This window comes from Budorcas taxicolor, chromosome 4, assembly GCF_023091745.1.
Source record: "Budorcas taxicolor isolate Tak-1 chromosome 4, Takin1.1, whole genome shotgun sequence".
NCBI lineage: Eukaryota > Metazoa > Chordata > Mammalia > Artiodactyla > Bovidae > Budorcas > Budorcas taxicolor.
In genome coordinates, this window is record NC_068913.1 from 89,813,051 (window position 1) to 89,832,006 (window position 18,956).

At 35.7% G+C, this 18,956-nt stretch overlaps 1 protein-coding gene across 1 annotated transcript in view; it reads right to left on the reverse strand.

The window, feature by feature from the left end:
- The window catches only part of WASL (WASP like actin nucleation promoting factor), an 81,666-nt gene that overhangs the window by 12,201 nt on the left and 50,509 nt on the right, over positions 1 to 18,956 (reverse strand). Inside the window, exons 5-8 of the mRNA XM_052638585.1 lie at positions 16,781 to 16,804; positions 7,002 to 7,170; positions 5,935 to 5,977; positions 3,960 to 4,113 (exon numbers count right to left, since the gene is read on the reverse strand). Coding sequence (XP_052494545.1) covers positions 3,960 to 4,113; positions 5,935 to 5,977; positions 7,002 to 7,170; positions 16,781 to 16,804 — 390 coding nt within the window. The remainder of the gene's footprint in view (positions 1 to 3,959; positions 4,114 to 5,934; positions 5,978 to 7,001; positions 7,171 to 16,780; positions 16,805 to 18,956) is intronic.

The following is an 18,956-nucleotide window of genomic DNA, read 5'->3' on the forward strand; positions in this document are numbered from 1 at the left end:
GCAAGGGGAGAGCATTAATTTATAGTGAATAAATTATCAGCTATACCAAATTTGGGTACAGCACAAGTTCAGCATTTCTATTCTCTGAAAAGTGACTGGAAATATCTCTATCATTTTCGTGAGGAAAACATCTATTATCACCTTTCTATTTTTATAATCTGTACTATGACTACATAAAAAGGAAAGTATGCCAAAGATATGCCATATCCCAAGGTAAAAATATGAAGGAATTAAAACAGGAGAAGATAGGAGAGATGGCACAACATTAGCTAGGTTCACATGCACAAAAATGTCTACTGGGCAGACACCACACACCACTATGAGAAAGTCTGAAGGCCTACAGGTTTTCAAAACTCTGAGTCACCACAAACACCAGATTCAGAATGACAATGATAGTTCTTAGATATTTAATTAGTAAATAAAAAGCATGACACAAAAGTTATAACAAATCAAACTGCCCATACTATCAAAGCTTAGTGAGAAAGGAAGAAAGACTGAAGCTTTCAGAAAAAAACTTCATCTTGGTAGTTTTTTGGTACACTGTAACGTACAGTTACACTTTATGGAACACTAAAACGAAAAGCTGATATACTTAAAAATAATTATTTCAGATCAAGTTAAGAGTAACCAGTAGATAACTCTAGATATTTGATATTTAAGGGAATTATAAGCAGAAATTATAAACAATATAAATAAATTAATATTTAAAAGAAATGTGTTACAGAATTCAGGAAACACTTTGAAGAACTGCTCTCATACACTCTCATCAGGATTAAGCAAACCAGGCATATATTATTCAACACAGATCTAAATCTATGGAAATACTGACAACTCCCTGAGTTGTCCTTTACCCAACTGCATGTTTATGTTTAGTCCTCCCCGCTTAAAGCTCAACATTCAGAAAACTAAGATCTTGGCATCTGGTCTCATCACTTCATGGCAAACAGATGGGGAAACAGTGGACACAGTGGCTGACTTTATTTTTCTGGGCTCCAAAATCAGTGCAGATGGTGACTGCAGCCATGAAATTAAAAGATCCTTACTCCTTGGAAGGAAAGTAATGACCAACCCAGAAAGCGTATTAAAAAGCAGAGACATTACTTTGCCAACAAAAGTCCATCTAGTCAAAGATATGGTTTTTCCAGTGGTCATGTATGGATGTGAGAGTTGAACTGTGAAGAAAGCTGAGCGCCGAAGAACTGATGCTTTTGAACTGTGGTGTTGGAGAAGACTCTTGAGAGTCCCTTGGACTGCAAGGAGATCCAACCAGTCTCCTTTTCTCCTTCAGAAAAGGAGATCAGCCCTGGGATTTCTTTGGAAGGACTGATGCTAAAGCTGAAACTCCAATACTTTGGCTACCTGATGCGGACAGCTGACTCATTTGAAAAGACCCTGATGCTGGGAAAGACTGAGGGCAGGAGGAGAAGGGGACGACAGAAGATGAGATGGTTGGATGGCATCACTGACTCGATGGACGTGGGTTTGGGTAGACTCCGGGAGTTGGTGATGGACAGGGAAGCCTGGCGTGTTGCAGTTCATGGGGTCACAAAGAATCGGACACGACTGAGTGACTGAACTGAACTGCCCCAAATTAATGTAAAAATATTAAGTATATTTTATGTAGGTTATTGAAATAATGCCAAGTGTAAAAACCTATCACTAAAAATAAGTATAGTAATAATAAAAAAAGCAGTGCTGTAAGAGGTAACCCACAGAATTTAAAAAAAAATTAATTACAGACAAAAATGAACTCTGACTCATAGAAATAAATTTCCTTTCTTACTTTAGCATCTATATACCCCAAACATTAGTTTGAATAAAGGGAAGAAAACCTTACTGGATTAGTTTTGGAGGCAGGATAAATGAGTTATAGCTTCTTTGAAAATAAACACATGCATAATTTAGGACACTGGGTCAAATAACATCCCCCATACATACCACTCCATTGTGGCGGACCTAAAGAGCAGATTATTTATTATAAATTAATGGACTTCAAACAACTGCACAGATACATAAAAAGATATACTGGAAATGATAAGGTTTACCACTTTCTACAAGCCTGATGACATGATTTTACAAAATAATTTTAAGAAATTTGAGTCAGGTCTTACAAAACCTATTTTTATGGCAACTTCATAAATTCTCCCTATTTGTATCATACTTTTGAACGTGCTATATGCTTTGCCTAGGAAACATTTCCATAATAAATCATTATCTGTCTTTTTATTCTTCCTCTTAAAAAATGTATCTTCTATAAAATCATTCTTGGGTGTCTAAAAAGTTCCACACTGGGAGTTAAGATTCTTGAGTATTAAGTTCCTGAAGTATATTTTTGGTAATGCCTATGAAATTTTTCCTTTGCTTTAGGTAATTCAATTGAGGACTTTGCCTAATTTGATATTTTAAAAGCAGCTAGAATAAAAAGCAGTAATAAGGTTTAAAAAAACAAACTCAGTCAAGTTAATACAAACCACTCTCGGTTACAGATATTCAGCTGAGAGGCCAGCAATATGGACTGTCTAATAAATGCCAAGAGTATTTATAAACTTATAAATTCAGACAGTTCAGAGAGACCCTGGAGCATCATCTGGTATAAGATGAAGGTGAGTGATAACAGTGGAGAAAAAGAGAGTCAAGGAACAAACTAGGTCTTCCAGACCTCCATCATTTGCACACTAATTATAACCATGACTTATTTTGGCAGCATTTAAAAACAATGTTGCCCAGATGTTTTTATTAAAAATCCACACAATTTGGAAATGTGATTTTTTTCAACAAAATAAGATAAATCATCATCATACTGTTTTCAGTGGAATTAGCATTGTGTTTCCACAACAGCAATTATGACTGCATGATTGTTTACATTATCTGTTGTCACAATAGATAATAAGATTTCTGAGGGCAGAAACCATATCTTTGTATCTAAATATCCTGAGTAGAGACTAGTGCTAACACAATAATGTTTACTGAGTATATGAATGAATGAATGAATGAATGAATGAATGAACATCAGCAGTGAAAAAGATACAGGTAGGTCAAATACCTAATTTAAAATGTCACTGCACGGGGATGACCCAGAGAGATGTTATGGGGAGGGAGGTAGGAGGGGGTTCATGTTTGGGAACACGTGCACCCGTGGTAGATTCATGTCACTGTATGGCAAAACCAATATAGTATTGTAAAGTAAAATAAAGTAAAAATAAAAATTAAAATAAATAAATAAAAAAAATAAAATGTCAGTTAAATTCTTCAAAAGAATGCTTTGATTATCTGGAGCTTTTGTTTTGCTACACTGTCTTATCATGAGTATGCAAAAAGGAGAAAGAAAAGTAGCCCCCAATGAATAAACTGGCAAAGAGGTAACAGTCATATTAGAAAACTCAGAGTTAACTGTATTTACATTTAATTGTGACAATTATTAAGATATGACCAAAAAATATGGTGACTTAAATAAAATATCAAATCTTAAAAAGGTGCAAGTTGTCTGTGTTTTCCGGTACCAAACGGCGAGTTTTATATTTTAGCTAAGAAAAAAATTTACTTCAAAATAAACAGATTTTACATTATTTATATTCTAAAAATGCTTATTATACATTATAGAATTCATAATGACATTTAAATTACTACTTCTAATTGTAATAAATGCAACTTTGATAGTGGTCTCTAACATTTACCAAGTGAAATATGCAACTACACTTTTTTACTCTAAAACCAAACAGTCAGAAGACTTTTTTCATGAATATAAGACTTTTAAATAGTTAGAAAAGCCTTGACAAGTTTTTTAATTATACTGAAATCATGTAAAATATAGTACACTGGGCTAAACAAGTTATCCCATAAATTACACCATTCTGCTTAAGGAAGGTTCACATGAACATATGTAGCTGTCATCCATGCAACTGACCTCAAAAGATTCAAAGGAAAAATAGTCAGAATGCCTAAATAGAAATAAAAGTTACCTTGCCTTCGTAGTTCATTTTTAACAGCTTCAACACCTCCTGTTTTTTCAATGAAGTCATATATAACTTTTGATGTTTCTCTGTCTTTAAGTTGTGCCTCTGAGATTCCACACATATCAAAAAGATTCTTCAATTCTGGATCCAAATTATTCAGCTACAACAGAGAAAATAACTGCTAACTATAAAATCTATCCCCAATTTTTCACAATAGCAAGTTAAAATTTTATTCTCATATCTGTGCCTTTTATGAAATTATTTTATGTTTATAAATTTTTAATATAGTTAGAATATTTATATGCTAAGTAAATATCTTATAAAAAACAGAAAAAGATAAGAACAAATAGGCTTTATATTCTATATTTTCTTTTTGTTTCCTACCTTTGTAAAGAAAGCATCTTATTTAGATTTTTACCAATCCCTTCATGACTGATACATCTCTAAAGTTCATCTATTCTACCTTGTCCTAAATAAAATTTATTTATAATCACTAATAACTACAAAAAGTATTATTAAATCTATTCAAAAATTTGAGGTCAAGTACCTCTTCATAACCCAAGTAACCCTGTAAAATGCCCAACACAAAGAGGCATTCAAAAATACTGTGGTGCTGTTTATAAGACATGGAAGCAACCTCAAAGTCAGCCGACAGGAATGGATAAAGATGTGGTACATATACACAATGGAGTATTACTCAGCCATTGAAAATGAAAGAATGCCGTTTGCAGCAGCACAGATGGACCTGGAGAGTGTCATACTGACTGAATGAAGCAGATCAAACAGAGAAATACCATATGGCATCCCTTATATGTGGAATCTAAAAAGAAACAATACAACTGAACTTACTTACAAAAAAGCAGACGACTTACAGCCTTAGAGAAGGAATTACGGTTGCCAAATGGAAATGTATACACTGCTATATTTAAAATGCTTAACTAACAAGGACCTACTCTACAGCACATGGGACTCTGCTTGATGTCATGTGGCAGCCTGGATGGGAAGGGAGTTTGGGAGAGAATGTGCACGCTAAGTTGCTTCTGTCGTGTACGACTCTTTGTGATTCTATGGACTGTAGCCTGGTAAGCGCCTCTGTCCATGTGATTCTCCAAGCAAGAATACTGGAGTGGGTTGCCATGCCCTCCTCCAGGGATCTTCTCAACCCAGGTATCGAACTCACGTTTCCTATGTCTCCTGCATTGGTGGTTCTTTACCACTAGAACCACCTAGAAAGCCCCTGGGGGAGAGTGGGTATATGTATATGTATGGCTGAGTCCCGTCACTGTTCACCTCAGACTATCAAAACATTGTTTGTTAATTGGCTATACCCTAATAGAAAAAATAAAATTCTTTTTTTAATTTTAAATATTGTGGTGCTACCACTGTAGTTCTATTAATAAAAAAGTAACCAAAATAATTTTTGATTCTAATCACAAATAATATTTCTTTTCGACATAATTTTTCCAAACCGTGATTATCAGTCAAATGGTAAATACGTAAACTTAGGTAGCCAATTTTCAATTATTTTGCTCAAATGCTATAAATGAATGAATGTTGAAATCACCAAAAAGCGTAATAGAATAAAAAGATCTAGACCATCTTTGGATATTCAGAATGTGACTTGAGTACTTTCAAGTAATTTGGCTTATATTCCCCTCAAATGATCACTTTGAAGAAACAAATTTCTCCTCTTTGGCTTTCAAAACATAGAGATTTCATATTATAGTAGATAAAGCCAAAGAGTTAAAAAAAAAAACTCTCTAAAGAGATTCTCTAAAGAGTCTTAGTTTCTAAAGAGACTTAGCCATCAATGATAGAACAATACATGATTTCAAACCTCAGTGGAATATGAACATAAATGTAAGCACATTCAACCAAACACTAGAACTCACAAAAATGTATAAGAATAAAAGTCTAAAAGTAGGACATGACATTCCCATATATTTAGAGTTATAACATTTATGGCTTGAAAATAACTTACATCAAAGCCAGTATTCGGATCCCAACCCACATGTCCAATGTGTCTAAAGTAGCAGACAGAAAAAAAACAGAAAAAAAAAATGCGTAAGTGACAATAAAAACATAATATACATGAAATCCAACCCAACCAGTGAATTTTTGGCCTGAACTAATGGTTCTCACAGACATAATCATTTTCAGGGAAAAAAAGTGTAAGTAGTCAAGAGACCAGGATTCTAGCCCCAGCTCCACTACTAACTGAATCCTAACATTTTTGCACGATCTTTCTGAGCATCCATTTCCTTAACTGTCAAACTAGCATAAGAATACAAGCATTACATGTGTAAGAGGACAGGAATTCTGTAATGAAGAAACGAAGTAATGCATATGAGAATGCTTGAAATACATCAAATGAATATCAAAGGTTTGATGCCTACAATAGACTGTATGTTTTCCAAAAACTCCTATCTTGAGATCGAATCCCAATGTTATAATTCCTGGAGATGAGGATTTGGGGAGGTAATCAGGTCATGAAGGTGGATTTCCCAAGAACAGGATTGGTGCCATTAAGAAAGAGGCCTGGAGAGCTCTCTTGCCCTCTTCCAACATGTGAGGACACAATGAGAAGACGGCAATGAACTAAGAAGTGGGATTTTACAAGACACTAAATAAATCTTGCCTGCCTCTTTACATCCTCCAGAACTGTGAGAAATAAATTTCTGTTCTTTATCAGCTATCCAGTTTATAGTATTCTGATAGCAGCCCAAACAGAATAGGACAATGCCTTTAGGTAATTTCCAAATATCACCTATAGGGAAAAGTGAGATTTCATTTTCATGCCCAACAATTAGTTGAAAAAGCAACTCTAATTTTTCTTTTCTGATAGGTGGAAAAGTAAATTAAGTAAGATTCATAAAAAGTCTATTGATCAATAGCCTTTAAAAACTCTAACAACAAAATTATAGCTGAAGGTATGCAAGCAATAAATGGAAGGGGTCTCCCAAAAAGAAAACAGAACTTTCTAACAATTTAAAAAAAGAGTAGAAATGAATAAATCAAAAGTAAAGAATAATAAAAGAACTGCCTTACTGGAAATTGCTCGGTGTTCCAATATCTGCCTTAGTTAACCTCTTCTTTTTAGCTTTTCCTTTTTTCTTTTCTTTGGTATGGGAGATATTGTTGATTTGTGGACCATAAAATCTATTTGTGGTAATTTCTGGATTTTTTATGTCAACTGTTGCCATGGGTAGATTAGGACCTGCAAATATAGTCAAAATAATATGAAAGAAATTTAAGAATTATCACAATCATAATTTATAATTTAAATACCTTTTTCTGAAGCAGGACCACTTCAATACTATAAATTACTTGTTTTAAAACCACATGTTAATTTTTATAAATAATAAATTTCAAAAATTCTTAAATTGCAAAAGTCTATAACAAACTCTTAAATTAGCATAGATACATTATTTCAAAGAAAACTTCTACTTTTATAATACTAAATCTCATAAAGTACATGAATTTTCAACAAGAACTTAAATTTATCTGATCCATTAAATTTTGACTATTACAAGCTTCACATCCAACATATTACTCATTAATCAAGTGGCATACATTACATAAGAAGAGTAAAAGAAAAGAAGCATCTTTGTTTTAAATCTAGTACAGAAATCTAGATTTCTTTATTTCAACATTATTAGTCTATGAGGAAAAAAAATGCTTATATAATTATTATTATCATTTTTTCCAAAATGGTAATATTTAAGTCTAGTAGCATCCTCCTCATTACTATACATATACTTTGGCTATCAGAAGTATATAGCTCCAAAATTTAAGACACAGAAATTCTTAAAACATTTTATCTTCCACAAGGATCAACAGTAAAAAGACCTCAGGCATTTTCAGGTATTATTAACAGCATCTCCAGGAGTGACACTAATGTAGCACAGAAAATTTTGCTTTATAATTCATAAAAGCACTCTTGTTCTTAAAGGTATGAAAGAGCAAATGAAACAAATTCATCTTAGAAGTTCCTTTAAAAATTAAACTCAAGGGCAACACATGTTCCTCAGTGATTCCATTTAAATGTATGATTCTTTGACAAAACTTCCTATTAAACCAAACTCCTCTGAGATGATCATGCTAAGTCGCTTCAGTAGTGTCCGACTCTGTGTGACCCCATAGACGGTAGCCCACCAGGCTTCCCCATCCCTGGGATTCTCTAGGCAAGAATACTGGAGTGGGTTGCCATTTCCTTCTCCAATGCATGAAAGTGAAAAGTCAAAGTGTCCGACTCAGTCGTGTCCGACTCTTAGCAACCCCATGGACTGCAGCCTACCAGGCTCCTCTGTCCATGGGATTTTCCAGGCAAGAGTACTGGAGTGGGGTGCCATTAGTAATGACAATTTTAAAAACGTTGTATAAAATATAATCACTATTATGCAGAGAGAGAGTTAACACAGTAGGCCTAAGACTGCTATCTTTAGAAAGGCCTGCTTGCAGGGCTGGCCCTTAGCTGGCATCTAAGGATCTGGGATTTTAAGAGGGTTCTTATTCCCTGATAAGATGGGCTCATTGTGTCTCAACTATTAGTGCTATCAGTGTGTTCTATGCTGATACCTGCTTTCCTTCTGTGAGTCTAGAATCTTGGCATGTACTAGACAGAAGATGCCCACATGACTAGCCCCCAATAAACCCCAGGCACTGAGTTTCTCCTTAACACATTTCATGTGTGCTGCAACAACTCATTGCTGGAGAAATTAAGCACATTTCCTGAGACCAATGACAGAATATTCTTGGAAGCTTGTGTGTGGTTCCCCCCAGACTTAATCCCACGTGTCTTTCCCTTTTTTTAGTTTTTGCTTTGTATCTTTTCACTGTAAGAAATCTTTACTATATACTCAGTCTTGTGAGTCCTTCTAGCGAAGCACCAACTGGAGGGGTGGTGTATGGAATCTCCAACACAACCATAGAATGGCAGATAGAAACCCTAAGAAATCATAGGCTAATGTATACTGCTGCTGCTGTTAATTCACTTTAGTCGTGTCCAACTCTGTGTGACCCCATAGATGGCAGCCCACCAGGCTCCCCTATCCCTGGGATTCTGCAGGCAAGAACACTGGAGTGGGTTGCCATTTCCTTCTCCAATGCATGAAAGTGAAAAGTGAAAGTCAAGTCACTCAATCGTGTCCGATGAGTGATCACTAAATGCCAGCTTGACAATAACTCTTCAATTATTCTGAAAACCTCAAAGGCAACCTATTCATAAACACTGTCTGAAATAAAACATTTATCTCCATAGGAAATTACATATAACTAATTTTTTCTCCCTCAACTCTACTACTGAAGATGAAATACAGTAAAAATAAAATTATAAATGCCGTCTGCCAATTTATCAAACAAATAATTTGTACACAACTAAAAGATATACACAATTCAGCTATTTTCCCTTAATATTCAAAGTCATTAAGTATAGTATGTAAATGTCTAAAAGTTCTATTTATAGTTTCATACAAAATTCTGTGGGAAATTGCTCATATTGGCAAGAAGTAAAAATTCTTCTTGGAAAAAAATGGAAGCTAGTGAACAATATGGATAAAACCATTAAAAGCTGATTTAGCATCAAGGAATAATCTGACAATAATTGGACAAAAATTAAAGGTTAGTTAAGCAATATAGAAGTTTATTAAATAGGAGATAAAGAACTAGATTTTCAAATTTGTTCACATTCAAGATTTGAGTTCACTGTAGTTTCAAAAAAAGGGACTTATTAAAAATAACGAGAATTCAAGTGTTAAAGGGTTGAATTGGGATCATACTAGTATCTTCATAGACTTATCTAGTGCTCACTTTTTACTTCTCATTCTGTTTTCTCTCCTCTTACAATTTATCATTACTCATCATTATCAGCAACACTGTCCAAAGAAGATGCTGCAAATTATCACTCTCCTATCTTTATACTTAATAACATTTAAGAACCCCCTTAATCATTTCATTATAGGGGACTGGAATGCAAAAGTAGGAAGTCAAGAAACACCTGGAGTAACAGGCAAAATTAGCCTTTGAGTACAGAATGAAGCAGGGCAAAGGCTCATAGAGTTTTGCCAAGAGAACACACTGGTCATGGCAAACACTCTCTTCCAACAACACAAGAGAAGACTCTACAGGTGGACATCACCAATGGCCAACACCCAAATCAGACTGATTATATTCTTTGCAGTCAAAGATGGAGAAGCTCTATACAGTCAGCAAAAACAAGACCGGGAGCTGACTGTGGCTCAGATCATGAACTCCTTATTGCCAAATTCAGAAAAACTGAAGACAGTGGGGAAAACCACTAGACCATTCAGGTATGACCTAAATCAAATCCCTTATGATTATACAGTGGAAGTGAGAAATAGATTTAAGGAACTAGATCTGACAGACAGAGTGCCTGATGATCTATGGACAGAGGTTTGAGACATTACAGGAGACAGGGATCAAGACCATCCTTAAGAAAAAGAAATGAAAAAGCAAAATGGCTGTTTGAGGAGGCCTTACAGAGAGCTGTGAAAAGAAGAGACGCTAAAAGAAAAGAGAAAAGATAAGATACCCATTTTTATGTGGAGTTCCGAAGAATAGCAAGGAGAGATAAGAAAGCTTTCCTCAATGATCAGTGCAAAGATAGAGGAAAAAATAGAATGGGAAAGACTAGAGATCTCTTCAAGAAAATTAGAGATACAAGGGAATATTTCATGCAAAGATGGGCTCAATAAAGGACAGAAATGGTATGGACCTAACAGAAGAAGATATTAAGAAGAGGTGGCAAGAATACACAGAACTATACAAAAAGAACTATATTAAAAAAAAGAACTATCTTCATAACCCAGATAATCACGATGGTGTGATCACTTACCTAGAGCCAGACATCCTGGAAAGTGAAGTCAATTGGGCCTTAGGAAGCAATCACTACAAACAAAGCCAGTGGAGGTGATGGAATTCTAGTTGAGCTATTTCAAATCCTAAATGATGATGCTGTGAAAGTGCTGCACTCAATATGTCAGCAAATTTGGAAAACTCAGCAGTGGCCACAGGACTGGAAAAGGTTAGCTTTCATTCCAATCCCAAAGAATGCTCAAACTACTGCACAACTGCACTTATCTCACATGCTAGTACAGAAATACTCAAAATTCTGCAAGTCAGACTTCAGCAATACGGGAACCGTGCACTTCCAGATGTTCAAGCTGGTTTTAGGAAAGGCAGAGGAACCAGAGATCAAATTGCTAACATCTGCTGGATCATCGAAAAAGCAAGAGAGTTCCAGAAAAACATCTATTTCTGCTTTATTGACTATGCCAAAGCCTTTGACTGTCTGAATCACAATAAACTGTGGAAAATTCTTCAACAGATGGGAATACCAGACCACCTGACCTGCCTCTTGAGAAATCTGTATGCAGGTCAGGAAGCAACAGTTAGAACTAGACATGGAACAACAGACTGGTTCCAAATAGGAAAAGCAGTACGTCAAGGCTGTATATTATCACCCTGCTTATTTAACTCATATGCAGAGTACGTCATGAGATATGCCAGGCTGGAAGAAGTACAGTTGGAATCATGGTTACTGGGAGAAACATCTAACCTCAGATATGTAGATGATACCACCCTATGGCAGAAAGGGAAGAACTAAAGGGCCTCTTGATGAAAGTGAAAGAAGAGAGTGAAAACGTTGGCTTAAAGCTCAACATTCAGAAAACTAAGATCATGGCATCCGGTCCCATCACTTCATGGCAAATAGATGGGGAAACAGTGGAAACAGTGGCTGACTTTATTTTTGGGGCTCCAAAATCACTGCAGATGGTGATTGCAGCCATGAAATTAAAAGATGCTTACTCCTTGGAAGGAAAGTTATGACCAACCTAGAGAGCATATTAAAAAGCAGAGACATTACTTTGCCAACAAAGGTTCGTCTAGTCAAGACTATGATTTTTTCCAGTAGTCATGTATGGATGTGAGAGTTGGACTATAAAGAAAGTTGAGTGCCAGAGAATTGATGCTTTTGAACTGTGGTGTTGGAGAAGACTCTTGAGAGTCCCTAGGACTGCAAGGAGATCCAAGCAGTCCATCCTAAAGAAGATCAGTCCTGGGTGTTCATTGGAAGGACTGATGTTGAAGCTGAAATTCCAATACTTGGCCACCTGACGTGAAGAGCTGACTCATTTGTAAAGACCATGATGCTAGGAAAGATAGAGGGAAGGAGAAGAAGGGGACGACAGAGGATTAGATGGTTGCATGGCATCACCGACTCAAAGGACATGAGACTGGGTAAACTCCGGGAGTTGTTTTTGGACAGGGAGGCCTGCCTTGCTGAGGTCCATGGGGTCGCTAAGAGTTGGACACAACTGAGGGACTGAACTGTACCGAAGTCAGTTTGAGGTATATCAGAGTTAGATACTCTCTTTATGCATGTCATCCTTCCTGAAATAGGTGTGTCCAAATAGCAGTAATAAAGGAATAACCAGATTCTCCATTATAAAACAACAGAAATTTGGGAATTCCCTGGTGTTTCAGTGGACTCTGCACTTCTACTGCATGAGGACTGGGTTCAATCCTGGTTGGGCAACTAAGATCCCACAAGTTGTGTGGTGCAGCCGGAAAAACAAAACAAAAGTTTAACAGTTGTAATTAATTTTAGGAAAAAGGAACAGTAAAAATATTTTGATGTTACTTTAGTTTCTATAAAAGTAACCTACTATCCTAAGAATGTCCTAAATGGTATAAAGTTGGTAAAGTTAACAGTTTAAATTATTCAAGCTAGTAAATTCTTTTCTGGGAAATAATAAAGTTAAGATTCTTGTAAGCCTGATTTACAAGTCACTAGAGAAAATAACTCAGCCATCCTGAAGAAAGTCTAGGATGAAGAGGACAGGAATGAAACATAAGTGATATTCAGAATGAATACCAAAGTTTCCCCTCCTCACTGTCCTCCAAAATCAGGTGTGGATATATTGTTATACATCTACCAAGCTGTGCCATTAGCTACTTAGTGTTATTTCACACAAACTTCATCAGTATTGGTTAAAAAACACTATTTAATTAAGTCTATATAGAAAAATTCAGATTTTAGAGACCTATTAAAAAAACTGGTATAAGCTGGGAAATTAGCTAGTTTTTTGAAATCTTTCATTTTAGACAAAAACTAAGGACAGGGTCATCATCAACAGAATGATACTCAGCTGTGTTCTTTCTATAATAAAAACCAAAACAAACAAAAAACAACAATTAAGGATAGTAAGAGGCAGGTGACCTGTCTAAAGTCACAGTCAGTGACAAAGCAAAAGGTAAACTCTGCTATCTTGGTTTCTAGTCCACCTTCTACACAACAGTTAAATGACAAGACTGATCAATAGCGCTAACTTTACAATAAGTATATTTTATGTCTTTACCAGTTTATCAGTTCTTTTATTTTGTGGTCCAACTGTTACAAGAAATGGTTATGAGTTTCAAAATTTAGAAAAAAGGGCTTTTTACACATTCAAGAGACTAAGTATTTGGCTATTTCAGTTGGCAGCATTTACTTTACAGTTTGAAGATGTCAGGAAATAAATTTAAAATAATGTTCTAAAACCTAATTAAATAGTTAAAAGTGACAGACTAAAAAATTAATAACTTGTATAAAGTACAGAATCATTTTTAAAATAAAGTTTATGAAAGATATGGTAACAGAAATAAATCATTTCTAGTAAACTTTACTTATTCCATTTCTGAAATTACACTCATCCTAAGAACATGTATTCTGTAAATACATAATGAAGGGGTGCTGTTTCCCTTCTTTTTCAAAAAGCAGTTATGACAAATTACCTTCTTCTGATGAACAACAAATATTAGAGAAAAGGTTTTTTAAATATTCTCACTCAACAGCATTTCTAGTTAAATTTAAAACTAAAAGAACTAAACTCTTCCGCTTAATTACATAAAAAGCAGAGAGTTCTCACCAAGGTAAAATAGTTGAGAAACAGGTGGCCTAGTGACCTCTGATGTCAAGCAGTCATGAAGCTGAGAACAAATCATTGGAAAGCGTCTAAGTTAAAAGGTGAGGTTGATCAATAAAGAAAAAAAAGAAAAGTGTATGGATTAGGAGTTAATGAGGAAAACACTTGTCCTAATTGTACTTTACGGCAGGAATACATGTAACTTCTAAATAAAGTGTCTTTTTTACAGTTACAATTTGAAAAGGTCGGTTAGACTGATCAAAATGAGGATTGGAACAAAGCCCCTGCATGGACTCTGCAAGGTGGTTAAAAGCATCCACCGCCACCTAGTGGCAGCGCAGCAAATGCAGAAAAGCAACAGGTCATCTTTCAGAGACCTCAGGGAAAAATATGAAAATTTCTATTAATAATTGTATGTGTATCTTATAAATAAATAAGTATGCAAATATTGGCAACACATGCTGTATAATTTTTTAACAATACCATTTTTTAATTTTCTGTTTATTTAATGAAAAAAAGTTTGGGACCACTGTACCAAAAGGTTAAAACTTTGTATCTTAAGATTTACAACCAAGAACCATAATGGTTCTTTTAATTATGAGTATTTCTTAATAGGGGTAATAAAATTGTAAGACATCACTGTCACATAAAGAATACCCAAATTCAAATCATTGTGGATTAGGTGCTTCTTTCAAAAATGTATTTTATATGTATTGATTAAATTACAAAATCAAAGAGTACTTACATCCTTAACTTTAATTATGTTATTTGTACAACATCTACACTTTATAATCTCAGATTACTTCCCCTAAAGATGCTAACACTAGGAAGCCTTCCACACTAGTACTTAATATATGCTCACAGAAGGCCAAATAGTTTAATAAATTAAAAGAGGAGATTAAAATATTGAGCACACAACAAGTGGAAAAACTTCTAATGCTACATTAAAGGTTCACAGATGAAAGATTTCTGGCTCAGCTGCTCTGCTTCCCTTGTTTCTGTGACAAATTAGCTGCACACCTCAAGGCATGTTATGTAGCCTCTCTAGGTCTCAGTTTCTCCTTCAAAACCATCCTGATGTATGTAGCACAGTGGTTACAGCACAGTGGTTAAGGAGCCAGGCTCTGGAGCTAGAACACTTGAGACTGAATCTTGCTCCACTTTCCTAGTTCTGTGACCCTGAGCAAGTCACCTATTTGTGCCAGTCTTCTCACCTACATCAGGGATAATAGCTGCTACTTCATGTGGTTTCTGGACAATGCCTGGCAGGTAGGAAATGACCATTAAAGGGTAGCTGTAAGTATGATCACTGTCACTGTCTTCATCGTGGTAACTAGTATTAAGCACCATGCTAAACACTTTGATTACTTTATTTATCCCCAAGCAGTCCTGTAACCTAAGTATTAAAAATTTCTAATCAAGAGAAAGTCAAAGTATACAATGTTTGGCACATATTAAGTAGTCAAGTTTTTAGAAAAATTCTAATAAGGTAAATAATCCAAAATCTAATACAGCAATGTCTGGTTCATGTTATTCTATCACAAAAACAAATTTAAGGACAAAATCAGAAAGTAATATGTTGGTTTAAAAGAAACAAAAACCAACAACCACCAATAGTTGTCATACATTAAGAACTCTGTATTATATTAAGTGTTTCCCTGAATAATCATCCTACATTCTGATGAGAGAATTGAGATGCCTTTGAAAAAGCAGCAGCTATATTTCCCACTATAACAAAGGCTCCTGGAACAAAGTATCTTTACTATCATAAGATCAGGGATCCCATTTCAATGTGATGAAAGCCATGGATCCTCTCCCCTCAGAGAAAAGAAAGTGAAAGTGAAGTAGCTCAGTCGTGTCCGACTCTGCGACCCCATGGACTATAGCCCATCAGGCTCCTCCATCCATGGGGTTCTCCAGGCAAGAATACTGGAGTGGGTTGTCATTTCCTTCTCATATATACAATATTTAGCACAAAACTTTAGCTAGGGTTTATGGGACCCAGGATGAAACTCTGCACAAAAGATCTAGGACCTTGTCCTTTCTATCTTAGTATCCTGTTTTTATTCTTTAGTGTAACTACATATATTTTAAATAAATCAATCTACATTATTTCAGTTACTAATACTTCAATCCACATTACTTCATTATCAAATTAAAGAGGATTATGTGCAGCTACTATGTGTTCTAAACACATCAGCACAGTAAGCACAGCTACTATTTATTTAAACACACCAGAACAGTTAAGTGTTCATTCTGAAAGGGGCTAGTTTCATATTCACATTGCAAAATAATCTTTTGAAATAAGAAAAAAAAAAGAAACATGAAAGTAGGAAATGAAGAAATATGATAGATAAAATTTACTGTTTTTTAAGGAAGACATTAAGACCAGTTTGTATAATTTTTGAACTTAAATCAACTGTACATAAGGAATTAAGATGTAATTAACAGTGAACGGCACCCCTTGTTGTCTTCCCTCATCCTAGAAAAAAGCCAAAGAATAGTACATTTCTAAGTCCCCACCTATTATTTATTTTAAAATAAGAACACAATGAACTATAATATTTAATCATACATATTAAATAGTAGGTATTAATGTGTATGATGGGGCTTCCCAGGTGGCGCTAGTGGTAAAGAACCTGGCTGCCAATGCCCGAGATGTTAGAGACTTGGGTTCAATCCCTCGGTCGGAAGATCCCCTGGAGAAGGAAATGGCAACCCACTCCAGTTTTCTTGCGGGAAAATCCCATGGACAGAGGAGCCTGGTGGCCTACAGTCCATAGGGTTGCACAGAGCTGGGCATGACTGAAGCAACTGAGCACAATGTCTATGATACTTGTTTCTACAAGGATTAAATTACAATCTAAACTTTGTTTGATCAATAATTATTGAAGAACTTACCATTTGGGGGGTCTCGTCTTTTCTCTGTTGGGAAATAAATTGAAAGAATATTATTAGACGTATGTAATACAAAAACCAACATACAAAATTAACTCATCTAAACTCTGTCTTATTCTTATAAGTGGATAATAAGAGTTTCTCTGAGGAACTGACATTTGGGCACCATTTGAATAAAGCAAGAGAGGGAACATATTTAAAGGCCCTCAGGAGAGAACAGCATAAAGGCAAAACCATAATACTGGACTGCAGTGAACCAAAAGAAGAGTGGAAGGAGAGAGTCAGAAGGGAAACCAGGGAACTGAGCATGTAGGATCCTGCAAGACATGGGTTAAGGAATACTGACTGTATTTCATATATGACAGGAAGCTCTTACAAGGTTTTGAACAGGGGAATTGGCATGATCTAATCTGTTTTTAAAAGTTCTGCCTGGTTACTATGTGGAAAAGAGAGAGTACAGTGACAGCAGAGGGACAAGTGAGAGCGTTAGGTAGTCCAGATGACAAACGACGGTGGCTTGCATTAGGGTGGTAGCAACAGAGGTGGTGAGAAACAGATTCAAGACATGTTTTTGAAGGTAGAGACAATGGGACTCACTGATAGGGTTTATGAAGAACCATTGTGAGCCAGAGTGACAAGGTGGAGCCAATGCCTTTTACTGGGACGGGGAAGACCAGGAGAGTAGGACCAGGTCTAAATCAGGTTGGGGAGCCTAGATTAAGTGTTCTGTTCATACATATAAGTTTGAAGGCTATTCTGACACACAACTGGAACACACAAGTCTGAAGGTCAGGAGTGAGGTCAAAGGGGGTAGATATAATTTTGGGAGTCAGCAGCAAATAGTATTTAAAGCTATGGGACTGAATGAAAGCATAAAGCTAATGAAAACACCTATAGATGCGTAAACACGGGGGCAGACAGAAATAACACTGGAAAACTACAGCCAACTAAGTAGGAGTAACATCAAGAGAACCGCTATTAACCTGTTGCATTCATACTCGTACTCTTGCATTCATACTAGCTTTGACACAATTTTCACTTCATGGAAGTTCAAAAGTGGTTGAAGAATTTCCAGCAAACCCAATTTCCACAGATTTTTGTAATACAAAATTTTCCAAAATCATATTTCCAAAATATTCCAAATTTTCCAAATACCATAAATAAAAATATAATAAAATATTTAGTTTCTAAACAGTCACAATCCTAAAATTAATAGGATTTAACTGAGGGGCAATTTGAAAATCCTGGCAATGGGAAATACAAATGGATTACTCCATCTGGTGGTCTGATGAAGTAATTTTCTGTAACATTTGATATAAGCACATCCTGTGTCCATGAATGTCAAATCTCTGGTTTCCAAGGTGATGTTACATCTGCATCCAGAGAGGGAATACTTCTTAAACTGGTGGTGACACAAACATGGAAATATGCTGAGATAATGTGAAGTTCAGAGTATAAGTTCTAAAAAGCAATTACTTAGAAATATAACACTATCCTGGCTTGAGAACCATGTTAAGAAAAAAAGAACCTTTGGTTGAACTAAAAATGAGAGCGAATGGTGTGAAGTGTTCGCTAGAAATGTTAGCAGAAGAGTGTTTAATCGTATCAGGGGAAGTTTTTAATATCACAGTACTAGTCATACCATGGTTGGAGTACTATGTTCAAACCTGGACATCATATTTGAAGCAGGACCATTTTCTAAATGTGGATCATTTGAAGAAGATATAAAAATCTACAGTGCATTCAGAACACAATATACAGACAGTGAGTCTATAAATTGTATCATGTGAGGAGTAACAAAATGGAAGTGGTTAAGCTAAACAAGTGAAGGCCTAAGGAGGGCACAGTAGGTAGACTGCTTTCAAATTAAAACTGGCTGATTATCTGCTGCTCCAAAAGGCGGCCCCCGTGCATCTAAGTTAAAGAGAGGCGAGGCTGAAGGCTGACTTAGCATGACAGGATGCCCAGTGATGAATCAGCTATCTCCCATGTGGGTTTCCATCTTTCTGCTTCTGAAACACTATGACTAAAAGCTTAGGAACTGTATAAACAGAATTCCTGCACCAGGCGAAAGACACCTTTAGGTGACCTATCTATTTCAAAGTCAATTATTCCATATGGTAAGAAGTGTTTTAAACTTTTTTATATTGAAAATGTCACATAGTTTGACTAAAAGGAG